Below are 23912 nucleotides of genomic sequence, written 5' to 3'. Positions count from 1 at the left end.
GCTAGAATGGTAGAATGAGCCAATCTGGTTCTGGAGTACACCCGGAACACATAGATTGCATTATAGCAGTTATAACGAAACACCACAAGGGAACGAGATCACGCAGGCGACACGAATTGAAGAACGCAATTTCTCAAGATGATATGACTTGTGTCTCAATAGATCCACCACCTCGTCTCACACAGATCTGCTAACTAGGAATTTTGAGAAAAAAAAAATCATGGCGCAGTAGGCCTCTTCAACTCCTCGCCGTCGACTCTCGCCGAGCTCTCAGCGGTAGCCGGCTCTCTCAGGCCATCAGAACTTTGCGTGCCGAGTTTGACGTTGACGCCTCCACTGCCGACGTTCACGGTCCTCTGGTCCGCGGATTGCAGGTCGGCGCTGGCGCCGCCGACGGGCTGCTCGGGCAGTGGGAGCCCGGCTTTCACGCGGTCGATCTGGTCTTGTTTGGATTCTTGCTCCGAGAGGAGTTGCTGTGTAGAGGACGAGAGGGTTAGTTGTGAGTTGATTTAGTAGAGGGTGGGTGTGCGGGCCATTGTACCTTCAATGCTGAGACATCGGAATCTTTGGGTGTCTTCCCATCGGTGAACTTGGCTTGTTTGGATTCAAGGTCGCGGACCTCTTCGCTCGTGACGTGGAATGTATTCTCAGACATGTTGGATTGGTTGATGCTGTGCTTTAATTTTTAGACTGGACGAGTATTGAGAGTTGTTCTGTACAGCTTTTATGGTATATGCAGCGACGGGATCAGAAGAGGAATATTCAACCTCTTTAAAAACTTCCTCATCCCACCATCATCACGATGCTGGAGGGTAAGTCTACGTCACTCTTGGTAAGAGATTGTGTGCGAGTCTGGAAACGTGGGACCATATTGGCAACATTACCCACTGATTTGCAGCATGAGGCAATCTCACGGGACCAGTACATCGCAGCAAAAGGTTTCAACATGGGTTGTTCATGGCAAATGCCATTCATCTTGGTGGAGAAGTTTGAGGGTTGATTGTACGTCATGAGGGTCGTGAGGAATTCGTCTTTCGTCTGTGGCCACGGTGGGGAAAGGAGGGGAGGATCATATGGTCCAAGGTTGAGGTTGTTTGGCGAGTTGGAGTAAGGACAAGACCGGTATAAGACTTCCGAGCCAATCAGATCCTCATTGTACCTGACCTTTGAGGTAGGTGTTTGGAAACCTCTAGAAGAATCTGATAGTCGATGAAATGGTGGAAACAGCTGCAAGCAAGGAATAGTGACTTGGTGGGGCATACGGTGGTATTTGCTGTCAACAGGAATTCCATCCTGTTCGGCTATCTGACAATCTTACAAAGTATCTCGATGTCAAACTCTGCGATAAATCGCATAGTGACCAGGATCTGCTGTAAGCCGGACCGCCTTACCATTCCTATCCTCAATTGGAAATCGTTTGCCTTCCAGACCTTCATCCGAAGAGCAGACACACTCGACAGAAAGGCTTTCCAGATAGATATCTGTGGAGTCAATTGTGACCCAAGCCGTCTGTGTGGCCTCATCATCGGTGCTGATGACGCAGATCAACTCTTCGTCATCGAGAATCCGAGACCAGGCAATGATGGAAACTATCCTTTCGTTACTAAGCTCCTCAGGATACCCAAAGTCAACGCCTTCACCCGAAATTTGTCGCAGATATTGGTCGCCACGTCGTAGCGTCTTGCTCTGAGAGCGAAAACGACACAGGTTCGATACCGCCTGGTAAATCGGGTTTGAGCGATCAAAGAAATGTCGGTCTCGAGATCCGAATGCTCCAAAGGGCCTCCAAGCATTGACTCTCTAAGATAGCTGTGGCTTCCGCCGGAACCATCGAATCCCTGTTCTGTACCATAGTAAATGCCTGGAATGCCGACTGTATACAAACAGAAGGCAATGGCGCATTTTATGGTTCTTCGAACGATCTTATCTGAGCAATACCGAGCTCGACTAGTAGGGGGTCTCCACGACTGGTGCAAATCGTCAGCCATTTTCACCACAAGGGCGAAATCGCCATACAGAGAAAAGCCTGGGAGATCAAAGTAAGCCTTCGGGCTTCCACTGCCCTTAGGCACGGTCCAAACCTGTTTGTGGATGTGAGGAATTCCACTACTGACATCTAGACCGTAATGCATGATCGCAGCCTCAATGCCGAGACTCCCACTCAACCTACCAGTAATCAGAAATCTCGTCTTGCCAACTTGTGCTACAAAGTCACGAATTGACTCTGTGAAGTACCGTGTCGGTGTAGAGCCAATAAACCTTACCATGTCGACATCAAAGCCATCAACATCGGTATAAGCGATCCAATATTTGTATACATCACAAAGTACCTGCAATGCTGGACTCGGTTGGGAAAAATGGCTCTCTGTCGAGCCGAACTGGAATTTTCTTGGAGTCAAACACATCCAGGAAGTCTGACTCTCTCTCCCATCTGTCGGCCGGTATGCGGCCCCTCCGAGTAAATGCCCCCTCATGCTGTAACTCCACTGGCGGCGCCTGAGGCACAGGCCAGATCTTGGACAGGAACAGTCTCTGTCACAGCAATGGTCGGCTTTCCGGAAACATTTCTGAATCCACGGACTTGGTAGGTGCCCCCGGAATATTCTGGTCGGCACGCTTCATATTCAACGATATTGCCAGAGTGATTCAACACAATTGTCAGCACAACGTATATACCATGGCTGTGGGCGGCCTGGACCTAGCATCCCAATCACCAGGTGAACTTCCTAGCCCCTGAATCACTCTCATAGAAATACGTACTTGGTGGGGATGAAGGGCTGGTTTCGTTGCTGCTTGAAACGGCTTGGCTGAAGAGAGACTTCTCTTCAAGTGGCCCTCAAGTAGGGAATCGGATTGTCATCAATGTTCCAAGTCAGGGAGCCGTAGGATGTTATATCGAATGGACTTCGATTTCGAGGTTATCGATACAAAATTCCCAGTCCATAAGGTTATTGGCATTGTGGAAATCGGCCCAGAGCTCGATCCGAGATAAGTTATGCCAGTCATGGCGAGTAAAATCGTGCATCGATACATTCAAGACTTCATGGTAGCCAGCCGGAAAATCAACACTCCATGTCATGTTCGGCTGAGCTTCACTCTCCTCAATGTGAGAGGCTGACTGTACAGCTCGAGTCCCACGCACATTTAAAGTGACAAAGTTGATCGGGAAGTTCAGAGGGTTGACTCTAAATGCTTTCAAGTCGAATGAGGTGCCTCCGTCGCTTGGTTGAATCGAGGGAAACGTGCTGGGTTCTTCATCTCCGTCCCCTGCTAAGACATTCGACCCTACATTATACCTTGAGCCATGAAGAGCATTGGGCTTTGACACGGCACAGTTGAGGTCATATCCAGATATAAGGCCTTCGAATCTTGGGTGCTGTGGCTTAAAAGGGTAGAAGCCATCGAAACTTAGACCGTTGTATGCTTCTGGTAGGAGACCCCAACCGGTCGATGTGTCCAGGTCATCAAACTTGGCGACTGTTAGCTTAGGACACCTCAAGAATAAAGCACTAGCCTACATGCAACGAGGTGTCTCCATGACTGAGAACGGCCTGATCAGGTGCAGCGGAGACCGTGTTAAAAAGCACACCGAGCACCAAGCACATCATAGCCATGGCATGTAACCGTACGAGCCGTAAGATAAGCGGCTGTGCGGTAGCTGAGAGACAAATGGCGACTAAGTGCCAACCGTAGTCAATCAGGTCATTCCAATACAAATGAACGATTCCTGCCGTGAGAAATGCAATTCGATAGTAAATATGGTAGAAAACCATGCTGTTCATGGAGATTGTTTAACGCGTAACTCTCAGCGTAAAAGTGGCGTGCTTGCTGACCATGTGATGGTCGGTCTTCGATTTCGTGTCTTCCATTCAGCCCTTAGAGAATCCAACTATCATAGCTATATCATGAGGCCATGAGAGGTATGCAGGTCTTCAGGTCGATTATTTCAGGCACAGAACGTTGTGCGAAAGGACGCACTCTGTACATACGAAGTCACTAACAGGCACTACCTAGCCTGATATAGTTAAGCGTTGGGTGCCCCCTTGGCTTGAGTTGTGGTCACCAACCGCCGCCTGAATCTCCAAGCATCACATCTACTGGAACCACCTTCCAATCTCTTCCAGTAAGCTCAACTTGTTCAATATGGAACTCCCGAACTTTCATCTTTGATTGACCAGCAAATTGCATACTGCTTACTGCAGGGCTGCCAGGCAGTTCTCGGACCGGGCCTGCTTTACTTACCGCCTTTCACATCCGATCAATGGCCTAATCGTCTACCCAACCGTAAGCACTACAGGTTAACAATACATCGAACAGGCTCAGGTTTTGACGAGCTGCAACGTTGTATCGCAAGTCTTGTTGACTTACTGTTATTCCTAATGGCTGCGGAACGATTGCGGATGGCTATGAAAAGACTCGAGCCCGAGGTAAGCGAGTAAAAAGGCATGGTCTGCAGTATTCTCGGATAGGCAGTCCACCGACCCATGCTGCCATCAAGGATGTAACTCCTACCAATGACCAAGTAGAGAGGAGGTAGTTATATCTCACCGGAGGCAACGAAGCTAACAGATTCAGCGAGTAAACTAATTCGATATCAGATACGGCGTGAATACGGGTAGAGTGAGATATTTGTTTGGGTAAGATGACCCCCGAAATCTCGTACTCGTATCAATTGAGAGTTTGTAACCACCTGAGCAGCTGAGGCCAAGGTTGAGCTGGACGAACCAAATAATAAGACCAACTGGCCAGGCCGCCGAGTTTTGTGTTACAGCAAACAACTTACTTATAACCCTTCGTTCCCTCAATGCTTGTGTCATCTCCATCTCCATTAGCGATAACTTATAGATTCCACAGGACCAGAAATGGATGCGATCATAACTGCCGATTACCTTGTCGTCGGGGCCGGGGCCATGGGAATGGCTTTTGTCGACACACTTCTCACCGAGAGCCAAAAAACGGTGGTCATGGTCGACCGCTATGCCAATCCAGGCGGCCACTGGACGACTGCATATCCATTTGTCCGCCTTCATCAACCAGCTGCTGCGTACGGTGTGAGCTCTACACGTCTCGAGCATGATGGCATCGAGGAATTCGGCTGGAACAAAGGTCTCGCCGACTGCTCGACCCGCGATGATGTGTGTGCGTATTTCAATAGGGTCATGAAGAAGACATTTTTGACATCAGGACGAGTGCAATACTTTCCCAAGTGTGATTACATTGGAGCAGGCAGATTTCGCTCCATCCTCACGGGTAACACGTACAGTGTCCCCAAGGAAACATGTGTTGTCGATGCGACTTACAGCAAAACGGTTGTTCCGTCAATGCGACCGCCTCCATACACCGTTGCTAACGACGTCGATATTGTGACGCCGAACAATCTGGCCGACGTCTCTCGGGGGTATCAAGGGTACAGTGTCGTTGGGGGCGGCAAAACAAGCATGGATGCATGCTTGTGGCTCCTTGAGAATGGCATTAACGCCACTCAGATAACATGGATCCGACCACGAGACTCATACCTCATAGACAGGGCTGGTGTCCAGCCCGGACCAGAGTTTGCTGCGAGATCTCAAGCTTTTGGCAAGACTATGGTTGAGGCAGTCATGGTCGCCTCGTCGTTGGGAGATATTTTAGACCACAATGTGGGCAAGGGAACCCTGTTGTTGCTGGACGACAAGGTTGCGCCTACCATGTTTCACTGCGCCACAGTGTCGTTACTTGAGTTCGAAGCTCTCAAACAGATCAAAACTGTCATCCGTCAGGGCCGTGTTACCAGTATCACGCGGGAAGATGTGACACTGGAGCACGGTAGTTACAAACCCGAACCGGACACACTCTACATCGACTGCTCAGCTTCAGCCGTTTCCAAACTACCCTCTGTGCCCATATTCCGAAGCCGCAGCATTACACTGCAGCCTGTCCGGTGGTGCCAGCAGACATTCAGCGCGGCAATGATCGCACACGTCGAGGCGACCTGCCAAGGCGAACAGCTCAAAAATTCCCTCTGTGGACCTGTCCCAATGCCGAATGAGCCCCTCGACTATCCTCTTGTCATGCTCCAGACCAACTTAAACATGCTAGCCTGGCTTACGCATCCCCAAACGGCTTCTTGGCTGCAATCTTGTCGTCTGAACGCGACGAAGGGCAGTATTCCAACAGACCCCGAGCAGAAAGCCGCCTGGTTCAAAAACACAACGAGGATTCTTGCAGCAGCGATTAAAAAGACTCAGCAACTGATAGACGCTTTGCCTGAGCCCGATGCGAAGATGATGTACGCGCAGTTGGAAAACAACACCTCTTTTGAGCGTGCACATCTGTGACGACTTCAACTTGGCGGAAGGGGAAATCCGTTGATGACACGGAGACAATTGTGGGAGACTAGTTTGAAGTGCCACATAACCCCTATGTGAATTGCGCAAGCTAGTTAGGAGCTATTGAACTCCACTCCATATGAGGGCAAAGCACCCATTTCTTTGCCATTGACACTGTGTCTGTGGTATGCTGCCTAATTATCCTATCGTTTTGACGCTCCGCGTATCCTGAGGTAGCAACCTGCACAATTGCAGCCCAATCCTAACATTGATACTGTCCGTACTCGAACTCCAATGAGCCGTGCGAACACGTTTCACTTAGTAGTCTATCGCCTGAACATCATTCGCTTCACACGTATCTCAAAACCCCGCAGAAAGCTTATATCCATCGTCTGGTCCAGTCCTTGCTGCACCATGCCACAGCCAATAAGAGAGAATTGATAGTTAGCCTTCTCAACCTCGTACTCTGAGAACTCCTGCGGACATACGTGCAGACCTCATTCAGATCTACACGATGCGTCTCCTCAGTCTCGACAGTCATGATGAGCCCATTCTAACCCAAGATTTGACCAAGGATATTCCAGCATACGCAATACTGTCCCATACATGGGGAGCGGACGGAGATGAGGTAACATTCCAGGATGTACAGAGTGGATCCGGTCAGAGCAAGGCCGGCTATGATAAAATTCGGCGTTGCGGCCAGCAGGCCAAAAAGGACGGGTTACAATATTTTTGGGTCGATACTTGCTGCATTGATAAGTCCAGTAGTGCCGAATTGACCGAGGCCATCAATTCGATGTTCCAATGGTATCAACGGTCAGAAGTCTGTTATGTGTTCCTTTCAGATTTATCGGAATCCGCATCTTTGGAGACCGATTTACAACAATGTCGATGGCTCACGCGCGGCTGGACATTACAGGAGTTTATTGCCCCCAAAAAGGTCCAATTCTTCGACCAAGATTGGAACCACAGAGGCTCAAAGAGAAATAGCGTGGAACGACTTTCCAACGCCACGGGGATCAATCCCGCCGTTCTGCGTCATGAACAGCCACTTTCCACAGTTACAGTGGCCCAGAGAATGTCTTGGGTCGGTCAAAGAGAAACCACTCGAATCGAAGATATGGCATATTGCCTACTTGGAATATTCGACGTCAACATGCCCTTAGTATATGGCGAGAAAGAGAAGGCATTTCAGCGGCCGCAAGAAGAGATTATCAAGTCTACATCTGACCTGAGCATTTTTGCGTGGAGGATGTCTCCCCCCTGGGAAGGACATCATAAGTCCAAGACTCGCCATTATTGTGGTGTGTTGGCAGAAACACCATCATGCTTCATTGGGTGTTCTCAGATCTCAAGAGATGCGGGTTACGGAGGACATCAGTTTTGGACATCGAACAATGGAATTAAAACTCGCATTCAGATCTTGTCAGAACCCATCAAAGGCAAGAAAAAGGCATTTCGTTACATTCTACCACTTGACTGCTACTGGACGCCTCAACGCTTCATCGGCGTCAAGCTTAGGAAATGTGGTCCCGACCAGTTTGTGAGAGAGGATCCATGGAGTCTCGTGGAAGACACCAGAGACTTCTACCCAAATGGCCCAAGGGAGAGATTCCTTCTGTCAAGGCTTCCTGGGATCAACATATCCTCTCATTTTCTGATAACAGATACAAGCGAGTTCATTGCGCAATCACGTTCACACGTGCTTCAGCTACGATATCCGTCTGAGATGGTGACTATTGACGGATGGCCCTGGAGTCGGTTCGATGACGAAGATCAAGTATTCTTCATAAACAGTAACTCTCCGGGCTACTGGGATGCTTGTTCAAAGAGACTCGGCATCAACGTCACCGTCCAAACAGGCGAGCGAGAAGTCGATGTTGACATTGAGTGTATGTTTTATGCACTGGGCTGGTCGTCATTAGAAGTCGATAACCTGCAATGCACTTTGGTTGACTATCGATCATTTCATGCTGCATTGACCGAAGTTCAGTCCCAGATTACCTCCTGGGATCATGATAGTCGTCAGGTCCTTGAGCAGTTAGCCTGGAACAAGATCCCCAAATGCTCTCTGGTCACGGTCAAGATTGCTGGATCAGACTGTAGCGTCGCAATATCATTCAAACCTACTCTTGTCAGGGATAAGAAGGTTTGTCGAGGACAATTCTGGAGGATTAGCTTTTCTTGTGACGTTTTCCAATCCGGGAGCCTCCCTCATGTCATTGATGAGGAGTGGAATATCGATCATGCTTAAGGAGTGCCTGAAGTCTACAAATTTCGGAGATGGGCTTGAGACACAACAATAATACCGTATTTGTGAGATCGAAGTGGTGTCTAGTTCGAGCCGAAGGGTATACGCATCCTCGCCCCCTAGCCACTTTTCATAGCCGCCCCTCAAGTTCACTGTTCGTGACCATTCCAACACAGGCTGGGGTCCGAGTCAGAAAGCTTGAGTCTGTGGAGAGACGAGTCAAAAGTGGGTCTCGAACCCCATATTATGCACAAGGCAGAGTCAATCTTGCCAGAATGAACTGCTTCGAAGGTAGATCGGAAAGTCACGAGTCAAGTTCGCAAATGGCCAAAGCAGAATAAACCGAGGCACTGCACACTTAGCTGATAGATTACAAATTAGGACACACGTATATTAGACACGTCGATTGTGTAGCCAAGTTAACAAGGACGGAGATCTATGCATTGCAATGGCTACTGCTGTCAACTAGAAAACATTGATGTAGACACGACATTTGCTGTTCGGTTTGCATTACAGATCTCTTGCGTGTTAATTCGTACGGGTAAAGATTGACCATGGCAACGAACACGAAAGTCGCCTTTATCACGGGGGGAGGTAGACATGTCCACACGCTGCAGATGCAGAGCTTAGCTGACAGTTGCATAGCTTCCGGAATGGGGCTAGCGGTGGTGAAAGATCTGGTTGCCCAGGGTTGGAACGTCTCAATTTTCGATTTTGACAAGACGGCTGGGGGGAAAGTCGCACAGCATCTCGGAGAGCAGGTCCTGTTCATCCAAGGGAATGTCGTCAATTATGACGAGCAGGTCGCTGCATTCTCGACCACGTGGCGGAAATGGGGTCGAGTGGATTTTGGTAATATCTCAGTACCTGCATAAAGACATGTGGCTGACACATCCTGCAGTGTATGCCAATGCTGTATGCCACCGACTCACCGTGTATGCAAAGATACGACTATCGCGAGACTGACTTGACCATATCTAGGGCATCGGTGAACGAAACGACTTCTACGAGCCTCAAGAAGACCTCGCCAATGGCGGTCCTCCTCGACCCAGCATGTTGACGCTGGACGTTGATCTTCATGGAGTCATGTGGACATCGTACCTGGCCCTGCACTACTTCCGCAAAAACGCTTCCAAGGGCGGCAAGTTAGTCATGACAGCCAGTGCCGCGGCGCTGTATCCAGCAGGATTTCTGCCGGTGTATGCGGCAGCAAAGAGTGCGGTTCGTTAGCATCGTTTCATGGGTACTTCTGGTGACTGACTTGAATTTTGTCAGCTTCTCGGACTCACACGAGCCATGGGACAGCAGTTACAGATACGTAAAGAGCCCATCACGGTCAATGCTGTGTGTCCTGGAATGGTACCTTCTGGTCTCATGCCCCAAACCGCAATCAATGCAATGGAAGCAGATATGGTAACAGTGCCTCAGACGGTTGTGAACGCTATTAATCGGTTCCTTTCCGACGACACGCTCAACGGCCACGTCCTCGAATGTAGCGGGACGGATCTCATCAGTCGCCCACCTTGCACCCCGCAGAACAAGGCGGCCGAGTATATGACTGGAGGCACATATATTGCAAAGTATGACCTTGAACATCTGGCACAGCACAACGACCGATTGAGAGTCGTATATGACAGTATAGCAGCAAGTGTAAAATAAACTTCATCCAATGTTCCCCTAAGGTGCGCTCGGCTTGAATCGCATAGTCTCTAAAGTGACAAGTTAAGATAGCAGCTCCGATCCCGCCGAAATACTTACTAGAGGACCACCCTTGGACAGCAGACTCCATTGCTCATATGGCGTTGGGTCTATCGGTTCCTGAGCGTAGTCGGGAAATCGTAGCTCATTCCCCATTGCTAGAGCATTGATGGATTGCGAAACTTCTGGCTCGATTTGGGGAGCCTCGAACTCGTCCCACAAGAAGTGATAGTTTTGTGGATCATTGAGTGCTGTGATAAATACTTCGCTGAGGACGTATGTGTCGGCCTCACGGTCGTGCAAGCAGGCGCCTCGCGTCTCAACAAGCCATTTGAGATGGAAGGTGGCGATATACTCATTTGCTCGTGTTAGCTGGTGAACAATAGAAGTCGATGTTCTTGATAAGTCGGTGCTGTTGATAAGGACACATGCCAAGAGTCTCGTAAAAGCTGCGGGGCGAGGGGGGAGGCAGGGTGTAAACTCCACCTGTTCGTGGGGACCCTCGGGCGGCTTGGGCTTGAAACGACTTAACTAACGTGGAGCCCAGACTCTCGAAACCAGGATTTATGTAGAGGCTCATTTACGAGTAACTACATTGCCTTGACTGCTTGCAGATCTGCTTCTGGTGTCTAACTCAGTAATTAGAGAGTCTAACCCTCCGGCCCCTGCCTAGATCTTCAATAGTGTTGCGTTTGGCAATGCTATTAGTAAGCGTAGCAGCCTTTTTCAGTACAGCAACCTCAAGTTCAGTTCCCAAAATTGTCATCTAGCTTATCACATCACCCCTACATGGGAAAGTGTCTCCGATATCAGATATCAGCTTGTCAATAATACGCCCTTGTGGTAGTACCACATGCAACACCCAGCCTGGCTGATCGAAATTGCTTACCTAGAGTGATATATGCATGTCCAAACGTGACACCACGATTCATGGTGAGTGTACATCGAGTCTTAGTCGATGGCATAACTCTTCTGGAAAGACCATTGCTTGAAACCTCTCGGAATATACGCCATAATGCAATTAAAGAGCTATATCTCCGTTGTCGGCTGCCATGCAGAGGGCGAGGTCGGCGATGTCATTGTCGGCGGAGTTCTTGATGCACCCAGGACCTGCAAGACGATGTATGAGAAACTCGTCTACTTTCAGACGCAACGCGATGACATTCGACAATTGCTCCTTAACGAGCCGCGTGGACGTTCTTCTATGAACGCCAATCTGATCCTGCCACCATGCGACCCTCAAGCGGAAGCTGGTTTCCTCATTATGGAGAGCGATGAATACGCTCCCATGTCTGGTTCGAACGCGATCTGCACGGCTACGGTACTGCTCGAAACAGGCATGATCCCTATGGTGGAACCAGTCACCACATTCAATTTGGACACAGCAGCAGGTCTTGTCGGCATTACAGCAGCATGCGAGAATGGCAAGTGCAAGGCGGTTACCTTTGATAATGCGGCATCTTTTGTGTTTGGTCTGGACATACCTATTGAGGTACCTGGGCTAGGCACCGTTCGTGTTGATGTGGCATGGGGTGGCATGATGTTTGCTCTGGTTGACGCCGCTTCGTGTGGTCTCAAAATCGACAACAGCCATGGCCCAAAGCTGGTGGAGGTAGGAGAACGAATCAAGCGAGCCGTGCAAAGCCAATATGTCCCAATACATCCAGAGAATCCGCTCATCAAAGGTGTCACCAACTTCTGCTGGACACAGCCGTCTGAGCAAATCCAAGATAAGCTAGTGGCAGTGAACACTGTGGTCGTCTCCCCCGGACGATTCGACAGAAGTCCTTGTGGAACAGGCACTTGTGCCCGGATGGCTGTGATGCATGCTCGCGGGGAATTGCAGGTGCAACAGCAGTTTGAGCACCGAAGTATCATAGGCACAAAGTTCGATTGCCAGATTCGGGCCACCACCAAGGTCGGCGAGCATGATGCGATTCTGGCAAGAATCACAGGAAGGGCGTGGATCACCAGCTTCAAGCAGGTCGTTTTGGATCCCACGGACCCTTTTCCCAGCGGCTTCAGAGTGCCGGATCAATGGCACGTGCCGTCTGATAGCTCTTGATCGAAATTGTCTATCATGAGGGCTTACATAGATATAAATTAGCAAACCTAGACACACATAGTCAGGCTGATAGTAAGCTCAGACATATTGCGCGGGGTTGAAGGGGCCACGAGTGGGCTTCCACCTTCTTCAAGATGGAATGACATGTCATTTTAAAAAGTGTGGCTTCCCAAAAAACATTGCGGGCACAGCAGACTCAAAGTGACTCGGCTGAAGATCACCATTGCGCTTTCTTCTGGCCATTGATGATCTCTCATCTGTCCCACTGACTTGGGGAGTCTCAAGTTCTCGTCTTGAATAACGATAATCTTCACCTCCATCCGTATAAAGAATGCCTCGCGACCCACTGATCGGCCTGGTTGGCAAGCCATCTTCAGGTAAATCAACTACATTAAACAGGTGCGGCGGCTGCCTCTGGCGATAAACCCCTCCAAACCCCTGCTCACAATCCTCCATAGCTTGACAGATGCCTCTTCGAAAGTTGGTCAGTCTCCGATACAATTCCCATCTAGAAGAGGAGGATCAGGCTGATATCTTTGCGCAGGCAATTTCCCGTAAGAATCTGGATTCAATATCTCTCCCACCGCAACTCCCAGACTAAAAATGCAGCAGCTTCACAACTATAGACCCTCAACGTGCTGTTGGATATCTTCAGATCGATTGCGCATGCGCGCGGCATGATCTAGTTGAGAAATGTAAACCCAACTATGGTGCTTGCATAAATGGCAAGAGATCGGTTCCCATCGAATTGCTGGATGTTGCTGGTCTGGTCCCTGGTGCACATGAAGGCAAGGGACTGGGCAATAGATTCCTCGACGATCTGCGGCATGCAGACGCCCTAATCCATGTGGTGGACGTCAGTGGAACAACAGACGCAGAGGGAAAAGCCACCCGAGGCTATGACCCGAGTGTCGACATCGAATGGTTACGAGGAGAAATCGTGAGATGGATTCAAGGAAACTTGATGGAGAAATGGGGAAGCATCAAGAGAAGACATGTCGCCGTTAAAGCTACGGCCGTTGATACTCTACAAGGGCAATTCTCCGGGTACGGGAGTACAAGCAATGTTGTTGCTCGTTGTCTCGATCGCATGCAGCTCAAACAACCACTCGAAGAATGGAGCGATGAAACCATTCTCAAAGTTGTCAATGCCTTTACCGACGAAAAGTTTCCCACAGTACTCGCTCTCAACAAGATCGATCATCCAGATGCCGATCGAAATATTGCCAAAATCGCCAAACAGCAACCTCCCGATAGTATTGTTCTTTGCTCAGCTATATCCGAAGTTTTTCTACGGCGGCTGGCAAAACAAGGCTATATCAAGTACAAAGAAGGCGCAGAATATCTGGATACGCGAGAAGATCTCATTGAACAAGGAGATCCCGACGGGGGAGGGCTCAAAGAAATGGACGACAAACTGAGTCAGAGGATCGAAAATCTGAAAGACATGGTCCTTTACAGATTCGGGAGTACGGGTGTGGTTCAAGTCTTGACTCGAGCAGCTGCATTACTTGGCCTGGTGCCTGTTTTCCCTGTCAAGAACATCCACACCTATGGCTCCGCTGGCAGCGGATCATCAGCGGTATTCCGTGATTGTGTTCTCGTGAAAAAGAACAGTACCGTCGCGGATGTTGCTCGCAAAGTCATGGGAGATGCACCAATCGCCTTTGTGGAAGGTGACGGTGGCCGCAGAGTCGCAGAAGATCAAATTGTGGCAGTGGGCAAGAACGACATCCTCTCATTTCACGTTGGACGATGATAATTATGACAATCGACTATGCTTGACATTTCTGAAAAACGAATATTTACAGCGTCATGACAGACGACATCAACAAACAGGCTAATGACCTTTCTGTCACGATCGTCAGCAAATCCGAAACATCTGACCAAGATCTGGTCTGGGCTGCGGAAACTCACCGATCCTCTCTCCTCGTTCATCCCGATAACAGGCTTCGGGGCCTCTGGATTATCCTTCTCAGCTCGTTTGTTGTTGTTACCCTCATCCTTGCGACTGATAGCTTGGCTGCCCTCCTCTAGAGACTCATGCTTCTTCATGGCTTCATGCGACTGTTCTGATTGGACATCTTTGCCATCCCGATTCACCGCATGTTCATCCCCCTCCCGACCTTGCCAACCGGCACCGTCCTTTGCGCGATGAGTGGGAGTTGTCGAGAGAGCACGCAGCTCGAACGGGGAGCCTGATCGCTTCGCAGACGGCAGCATCTGCCGGAGTGACTGAATTGGTAGGCGAGGCATTTTCTGAAGAGGACTCTCTAAGGATGTCAAGTGGGGTGGTTATCGATGGCTTAAATCTGCAATGGCCGAGGAAATATCTCAGTTGATTCGACGTGACTCTGGATGATCCTTAGCTATTCTATCTCGCGCAGTAAGAGAGCATGCGAAAGCTGAAGCAAGAGGTGATGTTCAACTCGCTATTACGATTTGCAATATTGCGGAGTCCCCAGGCCGGATGGCATTCGCGCAGCACGCATCATGCATCGCCCGAAAAAAGTGTCGATGTCGAAATTATGACGACATTCTACCGGGTAACACGTTGAAGAAGGGGTCACTACTTAACACCTCGGGATATATTCCATCTATTAGATAATAATAACCTGTGATGATTGAAGTCGATCATGGAGTTCCTACATATGGCTGCAAGTTCGTCAAATGTGACTGTGGCCTAATTTTACATCCTTTGGTCTACACATTGCTCGGATCCATTGCGCATGTATCCTCCGATAACCACAGCGAAAATGTCCATGCAGCGTAATGTTCATCAAGTCACACCTCTAGCGATATTACAACATCATCTCCCCAACATCAAGCTGAACATAGAACCTCACAACTGTGTTCCATGGATGGAGGTAGTAGGTAAGGCAGCCTTCGGAGCGCAAGCAAGCAAGCAAGGCTGAACAGTCCTCCCGAAAATCCCGACGTGAGGCTCGCTCGCTCGCCCGCACCGGCTAAACATTCCCACATGAGACATGCCGAACCAATAGACGCGACTCTTGATCTCGTCTCGCCTTTCCCCGCGCGCATTCCTCACGTTAACAAGCCTCATGGTGCTACGAGTACATAGATTCTCGGACAGAGTTACAGATGGTGAAATTTTTGCCCCCCAGTTTGGGTGGGAATCGGCATGTCGAGTCGAATTGAATTGGTGAGACATCGAGTGCTTGCTTGCTTGCTTGCTTGCTTGCTTGCTTGTTCTAAGGCGCGTTGCTCGGGGATTGGCGTTTGAGTGACGGTGTGAAAGAGTGATTGATGATTGAGTGCTATTTATTCACGGCGTCCCCCATGGGAGTCATGGTTCTAGTTTGATTTGTTTCTTCATACTGTCATTGATTTCAATAGAAGGCTCGTTTTCTTCCGGCGTCTAGACTTTTTACTATATCTTGTCCTTGGTCATCGAGGATCTGCAACTTTCCCCTAGAGTCTAAAAAGCTTGCTGCGATATTATACCAATTGACCACTTCGCAAAGCGTACCATACTACCATCGACAGGCAGGTAGAAATCTCTAATAAACGAAGAAGAATATGGGTAGCATGAAACCCTTGTGGCGCGATGTCGCCGCCCAACGCCGACACGAAATCAATCGCAAGATCCCCAACGAATGGCTTGTTCCAGAGCACCTGCTCGAGACTCACCCTGCGATGGCACTTCCACACGTCTCGGGGATTTTGACGCCCTGGGAGCTGCAAGTCACTGAGATGCGCGCCGTCGACATCCTGGCTGGGATCCGAGAGCGAAGGTTTACTTCGGTAGATGTGACGAGGGCGTTCTGTAAGAGGGCGGTCATTGCTCATCAAGCGGTAAGTTTGGCTGGATAAGACTGGTACTCCCGAAGAAGGAACTCGTGGACTAATCGGGGTCGCAACTGATAGACAAATTGCATTGCGGAAGTATTGTTCGAGGAAGCACTGGCACAAGCTGCAGAACTGGATGAATACCTGCGCATCCACGGTAAAACCAAAGGAATGCTGCACGGTCTGCCGATATCGGTGAAAGAGCATATCTTCGTCCAAGGGACGACGGCAACTTCTGGTCTCATCGCCTGGGCCAACCAGATGAGTCCAGGCGATGCACTGATAGTGCAGACGTTCCGAGAGCAAGGCGCGGTCTTCCACGTCAAAACGACAAATCCTCAAACCTTGATGGCCATTGAGACGGACTCGAATCTTTTTGGTCGCACTCTCAATCCCCACAATCCGAGTCTGACCTGCGGTGGGAGTACTGGAGGTGAAGGAGCATTGATTGCGATGGGTGGGAGCCCTCTGGGCATCGGTACGGATATTGGTGGCTCCATTCGTGTTCCCAGCGCATTTTGTGGACTTTACGGCTTAAAACCTAGCGTTGGAAGATTACCGCATAGTGGGCTGTGCGGTCTTCACGATGGGATGCACAATATCATCGGTGCAGTTGGCCCAATGGCCAAGTGCCGTGAGGACCTTGAATTGTTTTCTTCCGCGGCGCTTGCCAATCGTCCTTGGGACCATGAGCCGTCTCTGATTGAGATTCCCTGGAAAGAAAATATCCAGATACCAGCCAAGCTCAAGTTTGCTGTCATTCGGACAGATGGAATAGTCCATCCACACCCTCCGGTCATTAATGCTCTTGAGGAAGTAGTCGCAACTTTGGAAGCTTCGGGTCATACCATTGTCGATTGGGATACTGGCCTCCACGAGGCTCTGATCAACACCATCAATGAAACTTATTTTCTGGACGGAGGGAAGGAGTACTGGGAGACTCTCGAGGCTGGTGGTGAGCCACCGGTGCAAATGCTTGAATGGATTCTGAAAACCCACGCAAAGCGGTCCTATTCAGTTGAAGAGACCTGGAAGGTATGTTTGCCGTTCATCCCATCACTATCGCACGTCGCTGAGAAAGTGCATAGGTAAATTCACAGCTGGATCTCCTGCGAACTATGTACGCAAAACAATGGAACGCAGCAGGCATCGACGCTATCATCTGTCCAGCAGGCCCCACCGTGGCCTCTGTCCACGGAGAAAGTCGATATTGGGGATATACCAGTGTCTGGAACGCCCTTGACTATTCTGCAGCCGTGGTACCCTGGAGGAAGGTTCTTCCTTCCGACACTTTGGTCAATTCAGCGCAGCAACTCTCCGGGTCGAATGCGGCCAATGATTGGTTCCAGGAGCGATATGGGCCTCAAGGAGCAGATCGCTATGTAAATGCACCAGTTGGTGTCCAGGTTGTTTGTAGAAGGCTGCAAGAGGAGAGGCTGCTTCAGATCGTTGCAAGCGTGGAGGCTTCAATGTCTGCTGCAGCAAATGGTATTGATAGAGGTGTGGTATCTGAGTTGGATTGTGCACAACGAGCTCTGGCAACTGAGCAGTCATCACACAAGGACGGTAGTCTGTACAAGATCACCACCCTAGAAGATAAGGTAGCAGCAATTGCGGCATAGCACTAGCGTACATGCGTGGCTAGGGTCTCAACCGGTTGACACCAGCATCGCTTGCTCAGACTAAGAGCCCGCAAATGCCCATCTCAGCCATCGCGCTCTGCCAGTTCCATTGCTTGTTTGGTTGGGAAAGTCGCATGCTCCAACATTTTTGCATGATGTGCAGAATAGTCGTTGAGTTTCCGAAATCTTGCAGTGACTCACCAATCACCTTCTTTATCAGATGTTCGAACATCGGTTGCTGATGTTCTTCCGCCATGCAACCGGATATGCAGATGGGCCAGATGAGGCCACGCATATCTTGATGGTCCTGGACTTGGTCAAGAGCTTTGATAGTCCTCTCAACAGCGGTTTTGACGTTGGTTTGGCCAGGTTGAGCACCATGAATGATAGTGTGCAATTGGACAAGGGCTGCAGAAGCAAATATTCTTGTGACCTTGCACACAACATTATTCCTGATCTCAAGGCCCGGAACCTGACTGCTTGCTGCCATACAGTCTAGTTCGAGAGTGTTGAGTCCGTCTTCCAGCTTTTCCTGTATACTTTGAGTTCGTAGAAGCATGTCTGCCTCACTCAAATTTCCATCCTGCTCGGCTTGCTTTTTCCATAGATCCAGGATGGCTAAATCGCCAATTGCTACCATGGCCCAGTTTTGGCAACCCACAACATCTTCGAGTTTGATGGGATAATCATGAAGTAGTGCTTGATATGCAAGGCGCGGAGCCTCACCAGTGGATGCGCATGAGAGCAGGTCGAACCACAGTACAACAGCAACTAGGAACGGGAACGCTGCCCTCTCTGGACCCGGTGGAGATGGTGATGGACTTTGCAGTAGGCTGTTGATGGACTTCGGTAGCACCTCTGGGTCAAGACTCTGGACAATCGATGCAAGTGCGTTCAGGTGCAATTGCCAATCACTGACACCTCCCCGAAAAAGCTATTGCGCATGGTCAGCTGGCTGGAAGCAGCACAGAATTTGGAATTAAAAGGCGAGAATCACCTCAAAGCTGATCAACGATACTCCACAAGCTAGCACCTCCATCTGTCGTGTAGTTTCTCCGATGGTGTTCGTCGCTTGATTTTCCTGGAGAAACAACTGCAGGTCCCGCAATGCCTTGGAATGGTAACTGTGGAGTTCGACATATTTCTCGCTTTGATCTCGATAGCGGAGCGTATATTGATGCAACGCAGCTAGACTTAGTGCTGCTTGGTAGAGAGGCCCCGTCTTGACCAGCAGCCACAGCAACCACCCCCGCCCTCCTTTGTCTAGATCTTGCGCCAGAAATCGAAATTGTAGTGGGAATACGTAATCGAAGTAGTGCATCAACAGCTCGGCGTCCCGGTATTCGAACACATTCCGACCCAGGGGCACGCTGTTCTGTGCTTGAGGGGCAATGCTCGATGAAGTCGGTGGAGCTGTGAGTGGTAATGAACTGCTCAGCTCTGAATTGGATAGCTCCACAAACTCTGGGGAAATCGAGATGTCAAGATCACCCTGACGAGCGGGCCTCTTGAGAGATTTGAGATCTTTGCCATTAGGCCGGTGCTCCGTACGTGCACGGCCATCCGTGGAAATTGGGGACCTGGACTGTCTCAGTAACCTGAAGTTCTGTTTGACGGCCTTCTTGATGTCTTTGCGATGCGCCTGTTCCAGGGCACCGCCGTCCAGCCAGGTCGGTTTTCCCCCGTAGCCATGGCATTGGACCTTGCGTGAAGTACAAGCTTTGCAGAGAGGACGGGTTTCGTCACATTTCTTGTGACGAATGCGACACGTCCAGCAGCCTTGCGTACTGCGACTCATCTGGCAATTTTCATTGGATTGACTGTAGACCGAAGCCTTGGTCGTGTCAAGCTTCCACGTCCAACCCGCGGAGTTATGGCCGACTTCCCTTGTGATCCACTTGATCTTTTGCAAGTCTGTCAAAACTCACCAAGCACTCTATCGTACGAGGATTCCGATGACCGGAATACAGGTCTCAAGCAACGTTCAGGATATGACTGCGACGAATACGCTAGTCTGAGCCGCAAGGAACAGGGACAAATGGAAGATGTGGCTCGGTGATCAGGTACCGAACAGAGGTAGCTTCGGGCGATGTCGGAATTAGTTTCAAGTCTGCTTATGTGGTTCCTGCCTAGGCTAGAGACTAGCGGTACACAAGTGTGTGCAATGCAAGGGTCCAGATACCGATGAAATGGTATTGAACCTCCGAAGTACACTGGGAGGTATCAATCGGAATCTTTGGGGGTGTCACGGAAGAGCTCCTGCGATCCCGTAGGCAGCAGGATACCGAATATAGCACCATACATGAAGAGCTACTCCCAAGCCACCGTAGATGAAAGAATGCTACAACGTGGCGTAGTAAACGAAGTTTTTGTAAAATGTACGGTGTATAATTGGTAAACAGTTATGAAAGATTCCTCAACCTCTATCTTCTTTTAGAGGTCCATGCGACCATTCTCAGTAAGAGTTGAGGGTGGTCGAAATTGCTTCAAATCCATCCCCAGAATAGTAGGTCCTAATCATCCCAATTGATCGCGCCAAAGGTGAGCGCAAATCCTCATCCAAATCGCATTTCGCATTTCGCACTCGGGTATATCTCCTGGTCCGTATTCTCATCCTCATCAACCAAAGAATAGATAGATCATATACAAAAATATCAAAAACCACCTTCAAACTTTCCGTCTGTCCGTCGGATTTCATCTTGGAAAATCATTTCAGTATCGTCACAATTTGTGTGGTGCAAATCAAATTTTTCCCAAACTGTACAATTTGTCTTTTCGCAATTCGTCTCCTTCCATCAATCCGTAATCCGGGTCCCGGATAAAAACAGCCTTTCCACATCCACGTTCATGCCTCAACCTCGTGAAAGTCAAATTCGTCGTCGACCGGGATCGTGATCCCTCGATATCTGTCCGCGATGTCGAAATTTTCGCCCGGTGCCGTAGATCCGTTGTTACTGGGTGGCGCCGAGAATAAAAAATCGTCGCCACTGGTAAGCGATTCTTCCGAGAAGCTGAGTAGGCTTTGTGGCACATTGACCTTGGAGTTAAAATCCATGGGTGAGAGATGCCAGGCATCTGGGACCCAATCATTGCTAGTCGGTTGATACAACGTCTGCCCACCAATATTCATATCAGAATACAAGGCGTTCTGACTACCGTCGAAATTGTTGAGGAGCTGATCCCAGCTGGCATCCGTCAGATTTGGTGTCTGTTGCTTGCGAGGAGGAAGCATGGTGCTGGAAGAGGTTCTCGTGTGCGAATTCCCGAATTCGTCGCCAAGAGGCATGTAGTCGAGATTAATCGCCGAAGTGTCGATGGAGTTGGTGGCCGACAATTGGGTTGGATCAGCAGTATTCACTGGTAGCACTGGAGCTGATCTGGTAGATGACAAGCTCACTGTGCTGCTGGCGCGATGTGCAGGGCTTCTGGCAGCCGAATTGGTCTGCGGAACAGTTGCTCGTCTTGGGACGTCTTCGGCTTTACCTTTGTTGCTGAAAGTTGACCATTTTGATGCAATTGCTTGCAATTGCTTCCTGGTAGATTTCGACTTTGCATCATTTGGAGCTGCCATTGATGCCGGGCTTGCGCGCGATGAAGTCGCGGGGGAAAGTGCTGGTGATGGAGCCGGGTGTCCTTCTATGGTTACCAAACACTGAGCCATTTTTCGCAATTCAAAAGCTGCAGCCTGATTTTCAGTGTTCAACAGGGTCAAAAGTAGTGTCAATGACTTTTGGTTATCTTTGACGAGCTTGCTGTCATCCTCCAGGTCGAGCGATTGCCACATGATGGAGAATCCAGAGTTCAGTAGTAGGTCGGTCTTGTTCATTGGGAAGGTGTAATTCATGCGCCTCTCAACAAGTAAATCTAGAATCTGCAGGATGTGCTTCCCAGCAGCCGCAAGGACGATGCCAGCAGCTGATGCAGCGCTTCCTGACCCATGGCAGAGCAGTGGTCGATGAATCAAGTTTCTGGTATAAAAGTAGGCAATGGACTGCGGGAATTAGACAAGTAGAAGACCATAGTCAGTGAGCAACTTACCAACAAAGGTGATCTGCAGCTGATGAGATTGGTGGAAGGTTTATCATTACAGAATCGCAGGCGAAGGTGATCAGGCAGTTCTTCAGACCACTGGTCAAGCTCATCAGACAAAGCATGTAGCTTAGTGAGAGACAGCTGATAACTGGATTTCGCAGGATAAAGACCCTCAAGAGCTTTGGACATGATTTTGGATACGCGGAAAAGGGAAAGTGCACTGGAGATTTTGGTCAGCTCGCCGGGAAGGGTTGGTGAGAATCCCTGTGAGCTGAGGTTCTCGTCGTCGACATCAGCAGGAAACTCTGTGGTAATATCATCATCGCGGAGTAGCATCGGTGTACCAGTGGCAGCAGAAGTGAATCTGTCAGATGGTTAGGAGACAGTAGTTTTGAAAGGTCTGAGACACGCTTACTTATCCAGAGCATACTGCGACCAGAAGACTTTCTTCTTAGTCTCAGCTTCTAGCACTGATAAACTATGGTACTTCTGGTCTTGATGAAGACCCAGCTCGTGGCACATGGTTACAGCAATACCTCGATGGCGGGCAAGATGGGTATAATCGGCGCGCAATAGATAGCATATTTGTGCCAGTACATGACACTGTAACGTCGCAAGGGATGCGCTGGAAGAGGTCGAGTATAATGCCTTTCGCCATTGGCTCTCATAGGACGGACAGCTTTTCTTGGGCGTCGTCATCGATGAGAGGGCCGAGATTTCGAAAATGAGGAACAATTGTGCTAAGGCCTGCTTGTTGCTTTGCCAATTTCCAGCCTCAGGATGGGCTAGATATTGTTCGTACACTCTAAGGAAAGTTGGGCGATGGAGAACTGGTAGTAGAGGCTGCCACTCTTGGAAAAAGAGATCTACTTGGATTAGTCATGTGCTCTGGCTAGAATGAATGGAACACAGGGACGTACTGATATATTGGTCTGACAGGATCCTTGGGGGGACTTTTGCATTAATGGTCGGTTTCGTGGGTTGAATGGCCTTGTGAAGGCCTGATGATGAAAGCCCAGTGACTTGTCGTCCGGCATCTTGGACTTTTTGGTCAAATGCTTGGATAAAGGCGGGTGTTGTTGAGGACCCGGTGGAGGTGGCTCTTGGTGATACAGGAGCAGGAATTTCGACATAAAGAACTTCTTCGCGAGAAGATTCGACTTCAGCCTTGACTTGTGCAGCATGTGCTGGTGAAAGCGAGGTGGAACATTTTCTTGAGGGGGGTGAAAAGCTGTGGATTCTCGAAAGCATATCGATTTTTTCGTCCTTTTCGTCCAACAAGTCCTTCAACTCTCGTACCTCAGCTTCGAGCCCTCTTACTCGATCCTCCAATGACTCTGTGTAGCCACGTGGGAAGGCTCTCCGGCTCAGTTTGTCGCTGGTTTTGCATTCGAAGCCGACATTGGAACATTGAGTACATGTCGGTCGTACACCATCACATCTAATCTTCTTGCTTCGGCATCTATCACAGGCCTGGGCAATGCGACTTTGCGCAGCACTGCCCACCCGAATCATCTTCATCGGTAGTATGCCAGGCATGATGGCGAAGTCGGTATATATTCGATATCAAGTCCTGGTTATAGCAGAGACATGGATCAAAGAAGTGGCGGATCCAAGTAGATTGGCAATGGGGTAAGTTGAGTAGACGAAGATGTAGGCGACGTCAGCTTTCTTGGAATTCCAACGGAGATCAAAGAAGTCTGGGGTTTGATGCAAGAGGCAAAGGGCAAAGGGGTGAGACGAGGATTATGACAACATGCCACTCGAGACGGTGGAGGGATTGTCTTGAGATTTTTGTGGGTGGTCAGGGTTAGAAAATGACTATTGGGTGAGGTGATATACGCCACCAGTTGGACTAGTGCGACAAACCAAAGACAATGCGGGTATTGCAGACACGGAAGGATGAGGGAAGTGTGGGCAGCGGGATGAAGAAAGAAGGAGTAGAGAGTCTGGGGTGATGGAAGAAAAGAGATACAATACTGCGTCGACCTGTTGGATGTCGTGCCTGTGCCCTCGCTACCAACCTTGCTCCGGGGGAGGATTGTGGGTGGTTCGCGGGACAAGCTGGGGTGCTCAGATTTGGGGGAGAACAGGTCTCCGTACAGGCGGAGTACGGATAGACTCTT

General features: G+C 49.6%; 9 protein-coding genes across 9 annotated transcripts; 5 read left to right on the top strand and 4 right to left on the bottom strand.

The window, feature by feature from the left end:
* Positions 1-218: 218 nt before the first annotated feature.
* On the bottom strand, positions 219-655 carry LTR84_002328 (uncharacterized protein; the record flags this gene model as incomplete). The annotated part of the gene is made up of 2 exons (XM_064845942.1): positions 219-473; positions 542-655. The coding sequence occupies 2 exons, from the start codon at positions 653-655 to the stop codon at positions 219-221; spliced, it is 369 nt and encodes a 122-aa protein (XP_064706796.1).
* Positions 656-1332: 677 nt separating this feature from the next.
* LTR84_002327 (uncharacterized protein) lies at positions 1333-2267 on the bottom strand (the record flags this gene model as incomplete). Its single annotated transcript, XM_064845941.1, has 2 exons — positions 1333-1589; positions 1622-2267. The coding sequence occupies 2 exons, from the start codon at positions 2265-2267 to the stop codon at positions 1333-1335; spliced, it is 903 nt and encodes a 300-aa protein (XP_064706795.1).
* Positions 2268-4862: 2595 nt separating this feature from the next.
* On the top strand, positions 4863-6317 carry LTR84_002326 (uncharacterized protein; the record flags this gene model as incomplete). Its single annotated transcript, XM_064845940.1, has 1 exon — positions 4863-6317. One exon carries the CDS (start codon positions 4863-4865, stop codon positions 6315-6317), a length of 1455 nt encoding a protein of 484 aa, XP_064706794.1.
* A 505-nt stretch (positions 6318-6822) lies between these two features.
* Positions 6823-8562, top strand: LTR84_002325 (uncharacterized protein; the record flags this gene model as incomplete). The annotated part of the gene is made up of 1 exon (XM_064845939.1): positions 6823-8562. The coding sequence occupies one exon, from the start codon at positions 6823-6825 to the stop codon at positions 8560-8562; it is 1740 nt and encodes a 579-aa protein (XP_064706793.1).
* Positions 8563-11272: 2710 nt separating this feature from the next.
* Positions 11273-12322, top strand: LTR84_002324 (uncharacterized protein; the record flags this gene model as incomplete). The annotated part of the gene is made up of 1 exon (XM_064845938.1): positions 11273-12322. The coding sequence occupies one exon, from the start codon at positions 11273-11275 to the stop codon at positions 12320-12322; it is 1050 nt and encodes a 349-aa protein (XP_064706792.1).
* Positions 12323-12653: 331 nt separating this feature from the next.
* LTR84_002323 (uncharacterized protein) lies at positions 12654-14081 on the top strand (the record flags this gene model as incomplete). The annotated part of the gene is made up of 4 exons (XM_064845937.1): positions 12654-12721; positions 12781-12806; positions 12867-12876; positions 12935-14081. 4 exons carry the CDS (start codon positions 12654-12656, stop codon positions 14079-14081), a joined length of 1251 nt encoding a protein of 416 aa, XP_064706791.1.
* A 1781-nt stretch (positions 14082-15862) lies between these two features.
* LTR84_002322 (uncharacterized protein) lies at positions 15863-17754 on the top strand (the record flags this gene model as incomplete). The annotated part of the gene is made up of 3 exons (XM_064845936.1): positions 15863-16138; positions 16211-17167; positions 17221-17754. The coding sequence occupies 3 exons, from the start codon at positions 15863-15865 to the stop codon at positions 17752-17754; spliced, it is 1767 nt and encodes a 588-aa protein (XP_064706790.1).
* Positions 17755-17809: 55 nt separating this feature from the next.
* On the bottom strand, positions 17810-19552 carry LTR84_002321 (uncharacterized protein; the record flags this gene model as incomplete). The annotated part of the gene is made up of 2 exons (XM_064845935.1): positions 17810-18688; positions 18752-19552. 2 exons carry the CDS (start codon positions 19550-19552, stop codon positions 17810-17812), a joined length of 1680 nt encoding a protein of 559 aa, XP_064706789.1.
* Positions 19553-20599: 1047 nt separating this feature from the next.
* LTR84_002320 (uncharacterized protein) lies at positions 20600-23325 on the bottom strand (the record flags this gene model as incomplete). The annotated part of the gene is made up of 4 exons (XM_064845934.1): positions 20600-21745; positions 21793-22150; positions 22202-22652; positions 22707-23325. The coding sequence occupies 4 exons, from the start codon at positions 23323-23325 to the stop codon at positions 20600-20602; spliced, it is 2574 nt and encodes an 857-aa protein (XP_064706788.1).
* Positions 23326-23912: the final 587 nt, after the last annotated feature.

This window comes from Exophiala bonariae (assembly GCF_035927105.1).
Source record: "Exophiala bonariae strain CCFEE 5792 chromosome Unknown scaffold_12, whole genome shotgun sequence".
NCBI classification, from domain to species: domain Eukaryota; kingdom Fungi; phylum Ascomycota; class Eurotiomycetes; order Chaetothyriales; family Herpotrichiellaceae; genus Exophiala; species Exophiala bonariae.
The sequence above is the reverse complement of the archived record's forward strand: the minus strand, read 5'-3'. Positions and strand labels throughout refer to the sequence as shown.